The 11,548-nt window shown below is 45.7% G+C and overlaps 1 protein-coding gene across 1 annotated transcript in view; it reads right to left on the bottom strand.

Annotated features, from left to right (window-relative positions):
- Positions 1-452: 452 nt before the first annotated feature.
- TECTA (tectorin alpha) overlaps positions 453-11,548 on the bottom strand; it is a 127,975-nt gene continuing 116,879 nt past the window's right edge. The window contains exons 19-24 of the mRNA XM_087828512.1: positions 10,728-10,891; positions 10,030-10,278; positions 6,004-6,166; positions 4,871-4,958; positions 1,746-1,862; positions 453-1,233 (exon numbers count right to left, since the gene is read on the bottom strand). Of these exons, the coding sequence (XP_087684638.1) occupies positions 1,133-1,233; positions 1,746-1,862; positions 4,871-4,958; positions 6,004-6,166; positions 10,030-10,278; positions 10,728-10,891 (882 nt within the window). The 3' untranslated portion in view covers positions 453-1,132. The remainder of the gene's footprint in view (positions 1,234-1,745; positions 1,863-4,870; positions 4,959-6,003; positions 6,167-10,029; positions 10,279-10,727; positions 10,892-11,548) is intronic.

Raw genomic sequence — 11,548 nt, 5'->3', positions numbered from 1 at the left:
CAGGAGTGGCATCCGCCCCACAGGTACGGATGCTGAGGATTTCTGCTCAGCTCTTCACAGACTTCTGGGAAAAATCAAAATTGCCATCAACTTAAATCCGAAACAATTTCAAACTAAGCTTGAAGTGGTTTTTACCTTGTTTTAACCTTAAAAAGAGAGGCATTTCAGGGATGTATTTAATAGGCCCTCCATTTGGTAGTTAATTATAATAAATGTGTGTTTACGTACTACTTACAAAAGAGGGTCGACCTGCTTCTCTTCTGCGCAGCCACCTTAGTGCCCTGTGTAAGTACCCACAGAGCCACATAATAAAGTGCATTAAAGCTCTGGCTAGCAGTGTAGACCTGATCCTATTGTTGCCGCCACTGCTTCCTTTTTAAAATCAGAGCATGCTATTTGGTGTGCAGGGCTTAACACCAGCAAGAACGATTTCAGCCATCAAGTAATGAGAATACTGAACACAAAGTTTATTTAAGCATAAAACACATTAAAAATTATTTGGTTGATTTAAAAAAGAGAAGGAATTGGGTCTGAGGGGATGGGATAGGGGATGGAGTTCTCAAGGTCTGCAAACAGTATACCCAGTGACCAAGCTGCCATGGCAAGGTTGAAGGACACGAGGGTAGGGAAGGGGTTCATCATAAAGAAAAGGAGCAACACATGCATATCATAGACCAGACACTTGCAAACTTCAGAAAGATTCTTCAGAGGGAGTCGAGCCTCCCAGTCACTGCTGCTCCACATGTTCCACAGGCCCCTCTTTGTAAAAGCTATGATCCGGAAACAGCGCTGGCTGGACAGACTCTCTGCTCAGATTCCAGTCAGACGTTTCTAACCAGAATTTCTTCCTTCACTGGTTATTTACGTGAATCAGTTTCTAGTGACAACTGTTTGAAACTTTTAGGCAAGATACATGCTTTCCACAACTGGCTTTAGAAGCCCCATTGTGTGCTTTGAAAGAGGAGCTTGGAATTTCACTCATCTCCAGATCTCTAACCACTTGAGGCAGGTGGCATTGTGTTGAGATTCTGGACACTTTCGAATAGGTTTTGACTTAAGGGCACACACCTTTTATCCTACAGGGAATTGAAAAAAGTAAATTACAGTACTTCATATAGCAACCTTGAGTTAATTATGAGGTCGTGACTGATTTATACACAAAATGCCACAGTGAAATCTGGGTCACGATGAGAAGCAGCGTCCAGATTTGACGTTCAGTGGAAGAGTTAGAGGCTGTGAACAGAAAGGCACATAGTGAGTCCTATGAAAATAAACCTTTTTGATAAAGATCAGAGATTTCTGCAGATCCAATTAAAGGAAAGTGCATTTCTAAGAACTCACTTCATCCAAATGGCCACAAAGCAGCAGAATTAACCCAACCTTCAGAAGACTCAGTGGGCACCAGGGAGACCCTGAGCTAAGGCTGCTGCAGGAAATCTTGTTTGTTGAATCAAACATTCCAAAACCAATCACAGCCCAGTAGACTTGGTGACCATATTTAAGGCCAATATTATTATTTTTAAAAATCGCCTTCATCTTTTAGTGAAAGAACAGGGACCCAATGGTTTAAAAAAACCAAAATGGTGCTAAAATTTCTTGGGAGTTTTTCTAATCTTTCCTTCTTAATTTCTAAATTTTTATAGCTTCGTTGCTGTCTGCTTGAGCCTCAGTCATGGCTTTCTCCTCTCAGTATAAGGAAGTTCCTGTGCCCCAGCTGCCTGCCCAGAATGGGGGGGGGTGTCTACCTCTGCAGCTCTTGCCGTCCTCCTGCAGGGCGCCTGTCACACAGCTGCACAGAGGCCCCTCCACCCGGCTGGTACAGATCTGCTCGCACCCTCCGTTGTCCTCACACCAGTCCAGCCCTGAAAAGAACAGTCGAGGTAACTGCACACAGTTCAACTCTTCAACTCATATCTATGGGCAAAGCTTAAAGAGAGGGAAGAACAGAGGAAGCCCAATGTGACTGTGAGGGTTTGTTTGTGTTTTCTTAAAAATACATTTTTATTGATTTCAGAGAGAGGAAAGGAGAGGGAGAGAGAGAAACATCAATGATGAGAGTCATTGATCGGCGGCCTCCTGCACGCCCCTGACTAGGGATCGAGCCCACAACCTGGGCATGTACCCTGACGGGGAATCGAACCCCGATCACCTGGACCCTAGGTCAATGCTCAACCGCTGAGCCACGCCGACTGGGTGTGATTGTGAGTTTTTAATAGTCGAGAAAAATATTTCAGGAGAGAAACAAGATGGCAGGTAGGTAACAGCTGCACCCGCCGCTCCCGCAACCACATCAAAATCACAACTAAAATACAGAACCACCAGCACTCAGAGCCTCCTGAGATCTGGCTGAACAGAATCCCCACAACCAGGGAGCTGAAGAAGCACCGAGACCGGTAGGAGGGGCGGAGACTCGGGCAGGTCGGGGCTGAATCATGGAGACGGCCGCGGGCCCACACCCGGTGCCGCGGGTTAAACCCATGAGGGACATCTCGGTGGTGGGGGTTTCCCGGAGGAGTGAGGCCCCCAGCCCAGTGCTCCAGGGCCAGGGAGAGACGTCCCCACAACTCCAGGCTGTGACACCAGCGGGACTGTCCCTAAGGGTCCCGGAGGCTGCGGGAGCCCCAGCAGCTCCTCGGACGCTCCCTCTGAGCTCAGCGCCGGGCAGCAGGCTGAAAGGACCTGGGACACTCGGGGAGGAACTAACCTGCCTGAAACCTGGGTGAGGGAGGGGCAGCTTCCTCCCAGGCAGAGGAGCTGGCGGAGGCCATGGCTCCTTTGGCGAGTCTGCTCTGCACACAGCCGGCAGGCAGGTGCCATATTTGAGTCGCCAGCACCTGACTCTCACCTTTGGCCCCGCCCCGTGATTCCCAGAGGCCCCTCCCCTCCCCACCCGCAGGCTCATCCAGGCCATTTCCAGTGACTTTTCTGTATAAGTGGCCTCTCGGGCCTCATGCTTAGGACTTTCCTAAAATCTCTCAAGCAGCAGTGTGCCCCATATGGCTTGATAAGTGGCCCCAGGCCTGGCACTAGCGGCAGCTGCATTGGCTCATAGCTTGGCCTCTCCTGGATGCCGCCAAGCCCAGCACAAGTAGCAGCCAACTACGGTTTGTTGTGTAGCTCATGCTGGGTGGCCCTGGGCAAGGCACTGGCACAGGCTGACTTTGCACCTCCCAGGAGGCCCCAGAGACAGTGCACCTGGTGGTCAGACTCGACCACACTGGATTACAACCCTACCACATCCACTAGTGACACACTCAAGGGTTGCACTTGGTGAACACCAAAGCCCCACTGAAGTAAATCCTGCTCCATAGGGGTGTCCCCAGCACAGCAGCTCTCTGGCTATAGTTGCAGCTCGTCCTCATAGCTGATTGGCCTGGGGGTCAGCTCCTCCACAACAGGACAGTGCACAAAGCCCACACAGGGGAGCACCTAGAAGGCCCAGCTCAGGTGACTGGGGAGGCTGAGCCACTGGACCCTACAAGACACCTACCACACAAAGGCACTCTACAAATTCCAGGAGACAGATCAGCTCTACCTAATACACAGAAACAAACACCTGTAAGCAGCCAAAATGTGGAGGCAAAGAAACATGTCACAAAAGAAAGAACAGAAAAATCTCTAGAAGAGGAACTAAAAGATAGATCCAAGCAAGCTAACAGATACAGAGTTCAGAATTTTGTTTATAAGGATGTTTAAGCAGACTATTAGGGAAATAACTGAGAAACCAATAACATTATAAATACCAATTTGAAATGAAGGCTACACAAACTGAAATGAAGAATAATTTACAGGGAATCAACAGTAGAGTAGAGGATGCTGAGAATCAAATCAGCAATTTGGAACGTTAGGAAACAAAAAACACCAAACCAGAAGAACAAAAAGAAATAAGAATCCAGAAATATGAAGACAGTATAAGGAGCCTCTGGCACAACTTCAAGAGGCCCAGCATTCATATTATTGGGATACCAGAAGGAGAAGAAAGAGAGCAAGAAATTGATAACCTATTTGAAAAAATTAATGACAGAAAACTTCCCCTACCTGGGGAAAGAAATAGTCTTATAAGTCCAGGAAGCACAGAGGGTCCCAAACAAGAGGAACCCAAAGAGGCCCACAGCAAAACACATCATAATGAAAATGCCAAAGGTTAAAGTCAAAGAATCTTAAAAGCAGCAAGAGAAAAGCAGTTAGTTACCTACAAGGGAGCATTCATACGACTGTCAGCTGATTTCTCAACAGAAACTTTGCAGGCCAGAAGGGAGTGGCAAGAAATATTCAAAGTGATGAAAAACATGGAACTACAACCAAGATTGCTCGACCCAGCAAAGCTATCATTTAGAATCGAAGGTCAGATAAAGAGCTTCACAGATAAGAAAAAGCTAAAGGAGTTCATCACCCCCAGACCAGCACTACAGGAAAAGTTGAAGGGTCTTCTTTAAGAAGCTAATGAACAAAAGAATCTGATGAACTAAATAGATCCAGAGACACTGACACAGGCAACAGACGATCATATTTCAGAGGAAAGAAGGAAGGGGGGTGGAGGGTGGGAAGAGATTAACCAAAGAAGTTATATGTATATATGCATAACCCATGGACACAGTCAGTAATGGGGTGAAGTCCTGGGGAGGGGGTGGGAGTGAAGTGGAGGGGGTCAATTGGGGGGAAAAATGGGACACCTGTAATACTCTCAACAATAAAGATAAATTAAAAAAAGAAAAAAATGAAAAATATTTCACTATGGAATTCGGCAGTCTTCTCAAACTAGTATTATTCACCAGATTCACATTACAGGTGAAACGCAGGCAAGAGTTCCCTCAAGCCTTCCAATCCCATAGTTTTAATAATTTTAGCGTGTTTTAGGAAACATACATACTTTTTCTCCTAATAGGTCCCACTGAAATGATCTGTTCTTTAGGTTCTTTGGTATAATCTGTGGCAATCCTGGAATTTTGTGGGCAATTCTGAAAGACAGAACACCAGGGGAAAATTTCACACAATTAAGATAACTTTTCTTCACCATGTTTCCACCTCCAGAGACAGTGGCTCCAACCTTGAGTACTACCCCTGTCCTCATTAATTAGCCCAGTGCCTTCTCCATCTCGGGCCCACTGGGACTCTGTACTTTATGTTGAAGAGGATCGGGTGCATTCTCCACACAAGGCTCCTTCCTGGGAATGAGGATTGCTGTGTCTCATCAGACACTAATGTATGCAGCAGCGTGTTGAAGAAGTTCTGACTATAGCTCACATCTCAATTTTGCAAATATGGGGTAAGCAGAAAGCTGGAATGTTAAAGGTTAGGAGCCAGTGCAATAAACTCTTAGTGACATTAGCCATATGTAGTGGGGAATACATCTGGTGTGGGAGAGGGGATGGGTTTGTCACTCCTCCTACCAGTCCTTTCAGAGCCTCAGGCCCTAGTATGACGCTGGGGGACCTGTAGGACAATCCCTATCTAAGAACACCTAGATAAAGTGCATCCTGAGCCCAGGAGTTTGCTTCTACAGTGGAAGGGAGCTTGGCCCCACTGTTCACTTCAGATTCAGGTGACCTGGCTCCTTAATACTCCAGTACAGTAGGTCTCAGATGGGCTGCTTTTGCTCCCAGGGGTCAACTGGCAATGTCAGGAGACATTTTTGGGAGTTGCTGCTGGGTGGGGTTGCTACTAGCATCTAGTGGGTAGAGGCCAGTGAAGCTGCTAAATGTCTTACAATGCACAGAACAATCCCCACTCAAAGAATGATTTGACCCAAAATGTCAGTAGTAGCAAGGTTTGAGAAGCCCTAATCTAGTGTCAATGATAGATGGACATTTCAGAGGCAGAGCAGTCAGTGGACATCATTCCACTGTGTTCTCTCCCCAGAGGTGTCTGCCGCTCCCAACCATCTGAGGACAATCCCAATTCAGCCCCCTCCAGGTGCTGTGAGACCTAAACAACCCGAGGGAGTCACACTGACGCTGGGCAGTGAGAAATAAGGCTGTGCACGTGCTTCCCAAGTCTACTTACTATTTTACAGGAGTACTTTTCTGAATCACAGAGTGACACTGCGCAGTGAAGGTGGACCTCGTCGTAGTCCCCGATGAACTTGAAGACGGTGACGTGGAAGCGGCAGGTCAGGGAGACGCCGTTCTCCTCGATGCCAATGGTGTTGTCTTTAATGTTCTGACACCTATTCAGAAAAGTTATACTTCTGCTTCTTGTTTCATCTTCATATAAAACCAGCATAAACAGTAAAAATGCATTTGCACTTGAAAGTGACCTCTGGATTGTGTGGGTTTATCATTTATTACCACTCCCTTATATTTACAGTTTGTTTTAAAAGCATCAAATAGCACCTCAAATTAGTACCCTAACTGCAACTAAGAACAAAATGATGGTGGGAGGAGCTGTTTCCTTCTGCTTCCGGTTCCCATGCTGCTCCCTCACAATGGTGTGCTACTGATCTCCATTTAACACGCGCAATATTGCTTCTTCCTTATGTTCTCCAGTTAACTATCAGTTTGGGAAAGAGCTCCTGATTCTAACGCTGCCGGGAATCCTCCCACAGTGTGAAACAGGTGGAGCTGAGGAAAAGAAAGTCAGTCCGGGACGAGCTGAACTGTTCTGAAGCAGGGCCAGCCTCCTCTCACCTCCCGGCTCCTGGCGGGGTGACCGCGGCAGCCCTCCCTCAGGCACAGACATCTTGCCTCCACCGCTTAGAGTCCCCCAAGTGTTCAGGGTTTTTCACGTGTCCCCGCCTGCAAGTCCTTCTGCGGTTCCTCACATGCACCACTCACGCTCCTTCTCCAACACCGGTCTAGGGCTCCCTCCTTGATAAACATTCCCCAGCCCTGCCCTGACCAGGCAGAAAAAAGTGGCTTCTCCTGGCTTGCCAAGAGCGCCCCGCTGAGCCCCTAGAGTGCACGGGTCACACCACAGCCCTCGCTGCGTCTGCAGTGCACTGCGTGCACGCTGGACCTTTGTTGCACATGTGAATTCCAGAAGGATGAACCTGCTGCGTGGCCAAGGGTGGCTCTTAGGGTTTAAGAAGTTCTTTAAAATGATAAAGATAAAAGGGTGACTCGTTTCCTCATGTTTCCTTTCCCTAGCCCACAGAATTAAGTAACTTAGTTAACAGAATTATAAATTGAAACAATCCTTCAGCATTCCCACACCCATCACATTTTGTAATTAGTCTTCAAGGCAATAGTTTCTTCAATGCTTTGACACAAAAACTTGTTAGACTATTTCTTGTCACTCTTACTCATTTGAATAATCTGAATTGGCTAAAGATTCTAAAATATTCATAGCCCTTGATCTTCAGGCCCTTCCCTCTTAATCAGACCCCCAACTATCACATATTACTTGAAGTTTAGGTATCAGAAAAACATGGAGCAGAAGGAAGGGGCCCAGGGAAGGGGAGACAGGCTGTCTGTGTGCTGCCTTAGTGTGAGCAATGAGCCACGCATGGGAACTCTGTCCACTCTCAGAGGAAAACCGTCCTTTCCTCTGTCTAGGCACGAGAAGAGGAGAGAGAAGTGCCTTGCATGTCCCCAATCTTCTTTCTGAGTCACTAACAGAGGCTGGTGCCGTCTTCCCCCCACACAGCTGGGGGGAACAATGACCCCTCAAAATTCTTCAGTGAACCCACTTTGTTGCTCATTCATTCAGCACTGAGCATTGCTTTTCATGCAAGTTCACTGGGAAAAAAACAATATCCAAGGTCAGAAGGACTCATGAATTAAAATTGTCCCACATGACAAAATCCCTTTACGTCCAATAACAGTTTAATTTGAAGGCCTTTATCCAGACCCTGGAAGAAGCTGAGATTTATGAACATGCTCACTTGCTCACGCCCCCTCTTGGGGTCAATTCTATTAACTCCTGTTTTAAAAATGCTTAATGTCAGAGGGACCTTTAAAGGAGGCAGAAGCCATATCACCTGGGTTTGCATTTGATGATGGCCCAGATTTTAGCCCTTTCATGCTGGGAAAGGACTATGACACGGGAGGGAAGAGAAATGGAGAAAGAACAGAGATGTTAGCCTGAGTGCCTCTGCCTGCAGGGTGCATGGTCACCAAGTCCTTCCCTTGGCCTCTGAAGAAGCTAGAAACCAATTCAGAAAGTGAAATGCCTGAGTGAGACTTCTGCTGAAAATCTCACAATATGCCTCAGCAACCCAAGCCACAAGCCGTGCCTGGCAGTGTGTCCTGATACCTGAAGGACCCTTCCTCCTCCCCTTGCTGGTTGGGCAGCCTTGGGTTACCTGTAGACCTAACCTCTCTGAGCCTGTTTCATCTGCAAAACAGTGGCTTTTTAGTGTTTGTCTGCCCAGACCACACCCTTCTTTTGCGGAACCATTCCCAACCTTAAAGCTAATTCGATATGGCATGCACAGCACCCCCCGACCACCCCATGGTGCTGACCCAGGACACCCTCCCCACATCTAGCACAAGAAACACTTTAAGGTGAAGAGTCTGAGAAAATGGCAGAAGCAGGAAAGTCATCCTGACTTTCTCCCTGACCCTTTTCACCTGAAACAGGTCATAAAACCTTCATGTGAGAGGTATCCCCTGTCCCCCGGCCCGAGGGAAGGAGCATCCTTACCCCAAAGACAAAAGGACTCAGAGAAGAACATGAACAAACAGGTCACTACAACCACTTTATACTCTGGACTGTCATATTGCTCCATGACTGTCCATAAAACACCCAGGTCTAACCATTTCTTTGGGTCTTAATTTCCCTTAATGAAGGCTCCTGTGTCACATAAAACTTTTATTAAATAAATTATGAAACTTTTCTTCTGTTAACCTTTGTCTGTTTAATTTTTAGACCCAGTCCAGGAGCCTAAGAGGGTGAAGGAGAACTCGATCCTCCTCAACACCAGATTTCACGTTGCCTCATCCCCTCCAGTCAAGAAGCGGTGATCCAAGAAAGCTCACCTGGTTCCTTCCCGGGAGCCCCTGAAATGGGGTTGGATCAATGCTGTAGGGATGGGAGTCCAGGACTGCCAGGGTCTAACAAGGTCAACCAGAGACGCAGAGACAGGCAAAGACAAAGGACAGAGCGAGGGGAGGAGAGTGTGACAGCATCTGGCCCCTGGATCCAGTCATCCCCGAGGCCACATCCACTCCTGGGTTTTGTTTTTGTGATTATTAAATGCCTTGTTTTTTGCATAAGCTACTTTGAATTGGTTTCTACCACATCTAATAGAAGAATATTTGATTAATCAGTCATCTGCTATAAGAATTACTGTATTAGGGAAATGTTCTAAAATTAGATTATGGTGATGGTTCCACTCTTGTAAATTTACTAAAAATCGTTGAATTTTACACTTAAAGCAAGTACATTTTATTACATATAAATTATGTTTGCAATAAAACTTAAAAAAATTAGTAAACACTAATTTAAAAGAATTAAAAAACACTGCTTTGACACTGTTTTTTAAAAAAATAATTATCATTATCGTTGTTTGATCTGTTGTCTTTTCTTCTTTATTCATTCAATAAATTTTGTTTCATAACCACTATATTTCAGAAAATATACTAGGTGCTGGGTATATAGTGGAGAGTAAAAAGAAACTCTTTGATTTGATCGCCTATCATTGTAATTATTTTATAATTTTAATAGATGTCCTAGTCATCTTTAGTTATTCTCATTACATTCTTTCATTTGCAGATGATCCACATTTCTCTCAAGCTGAAATTTAAAGTAGGCAGGGTAGAATCCTCTCTCTGATCACATTGAGAATATATTTGTAGTTAATGCCGTATGGACTTGGGGATCTAGCAGTAAATTGCTGGATTTAACTGTAAATTGCTGTGACTTTGAGCAAATTGCTTGCTCTCACTAAGCCTAAGCCTTCTCACCCATAAAGAAAGGCTTCTGACATCAATCTTATAGGTTGTAACGAGAATTTGACAGTTCATGGATGCAAAATGCTGGCCCTGTAGGTAGTCAACAAATATTAGTTCCTACTCCCTTCTCCAAAAAGTGGTGTAGACTAATATTATAGTGAAGGCTCCGAGACCATCCTTGGTGGAGGCTACGCACCCTTCCTCAATGATGAAGTACCGGAGTTTGTCATTGCTGTCGCGGGAGGGTGTGGCATAACATTTGTTCAGCGTCAGGATCAAATGTGTGGCATCAGCTCCAACCACAAAGACCCCAACATACAGCACATCTCGCGTTGTCAACACCACTTCGCCCTGGCGATAGGGATGCTTGTAGGAGGCATTCTTGTAGAGCGCCATCTTGGTGGTGAAGCTGCCTTCTTGGGTTGGAACTGTCAGGTTAATGACACTAAGAGGGAAAAAATCATGAGGCAGGGAACCCCAAACAATTATATTTATTAAGTTACCTACCATTACCTAGCTGAAAATACAGAGAGAAGGCAAAGCAGATAGTAGTCAAGTCTAAGGCTGCACTGTCCAAAATGGTACCCATTAGCCACATGTGGCAATTAAAATTATATTAAGTTAAAATGCAATTCCTCAGCAACCCCAGCCACACTTCCAGGGCCAATAGCCACATATAGATATTGCATTGGAGAGTACAGATGTAGAACATTTCCATCATTATAGAAAGTTTTGTTGACTAGGGCTAGTCTAAGGCAGAAAGTAAGATGCAGATGTTTACCTATGAATTATTTTCCCCTAGTGCTTCAAAGACAAAAGCTAGCAATTTTGATTATGCTAACCTTAACTGTCAGCAAACAGACAAGCAATGTTCACAGCCCGTCAACTCTTTACCTTAGCATGGGCTTCACAACAGAGTCTAAGGAGATCTTGATATCCAGCTCGTAAGCACATGAAAACTCCACATTGATTGTCCTGTCCCTGGTGATGATGTTGCCAGTGTTGTTGGCACTTTCTATCCAGATTGTGTTCTTATACATGATATGAGTGCCATTAGACTGCAGAGCAAAGGGAGGTCAGAGAGCATTAAACCTGGGAGTGAGGGTGTGGCTTGCATTTCAAATCCCTGCTCTGAAAGTGGAGAAACGGCTTCATTTCATACATACCCCGGAGGCCAGTATAAATCAGTATGGAGCTACCCCAGCCCTTACTAAAAAAAAGTATTACAATCGATGTCAACAGCATCCTTCAGTCTGACAACCTCGGATGCCCACAGAGGGTGATGTCATGAATTCTAACTACAAACAGCCCCCAGTCTCTCTGGGAGCCCGAGCAGGGGCAGCATGAAATGCTGCCATCAGGAGGTAATATAAGTCGTCTTTTTCAGCTCTTAATTGGAAATCTCTCCTCTGCCAAGTCTTTACCAGGCATGCTCCCAGTACCAAACTGAACAAACGTGGCTTCACTGTACTCCTTTTCTCCCTGATCAAAGTGTTGATAAAAAGTTATCAAAAAGCCAAAACAACAACAACAACAACAACAACAAACATAGACACCAACAGCAGGAGGAAGAGGAGAGGCTTTGCTAGGCTGCGAATTGGATAATCTGACACCAAAAGGTGAGGCCCTGCTGCATTTCTCTTAAACGGTGTCTGGGACACGCTCATCCCTGAAATGCTAAACCCACTGTGTTTACCTATAACAACCACCGCAGG

This window comes from Miniopterus natalensis, chromosome 20 (assembly GCF_054644295.1).
Source record: "Miniopterus natalensis isolate mMinNat1 chromosome 20, mMinNat1.hap1, whole genome shotgun sequence".
Lineage (NCBI taxonomy): Eukaryota > Metazoa > Chordata > Mammalia > Chiroptera > Miniopteridae > Miniopterus > Miniopterus natalensis.
This window is presented reverse-complemented; position numbering and strand designations above follow the sequence as displayed.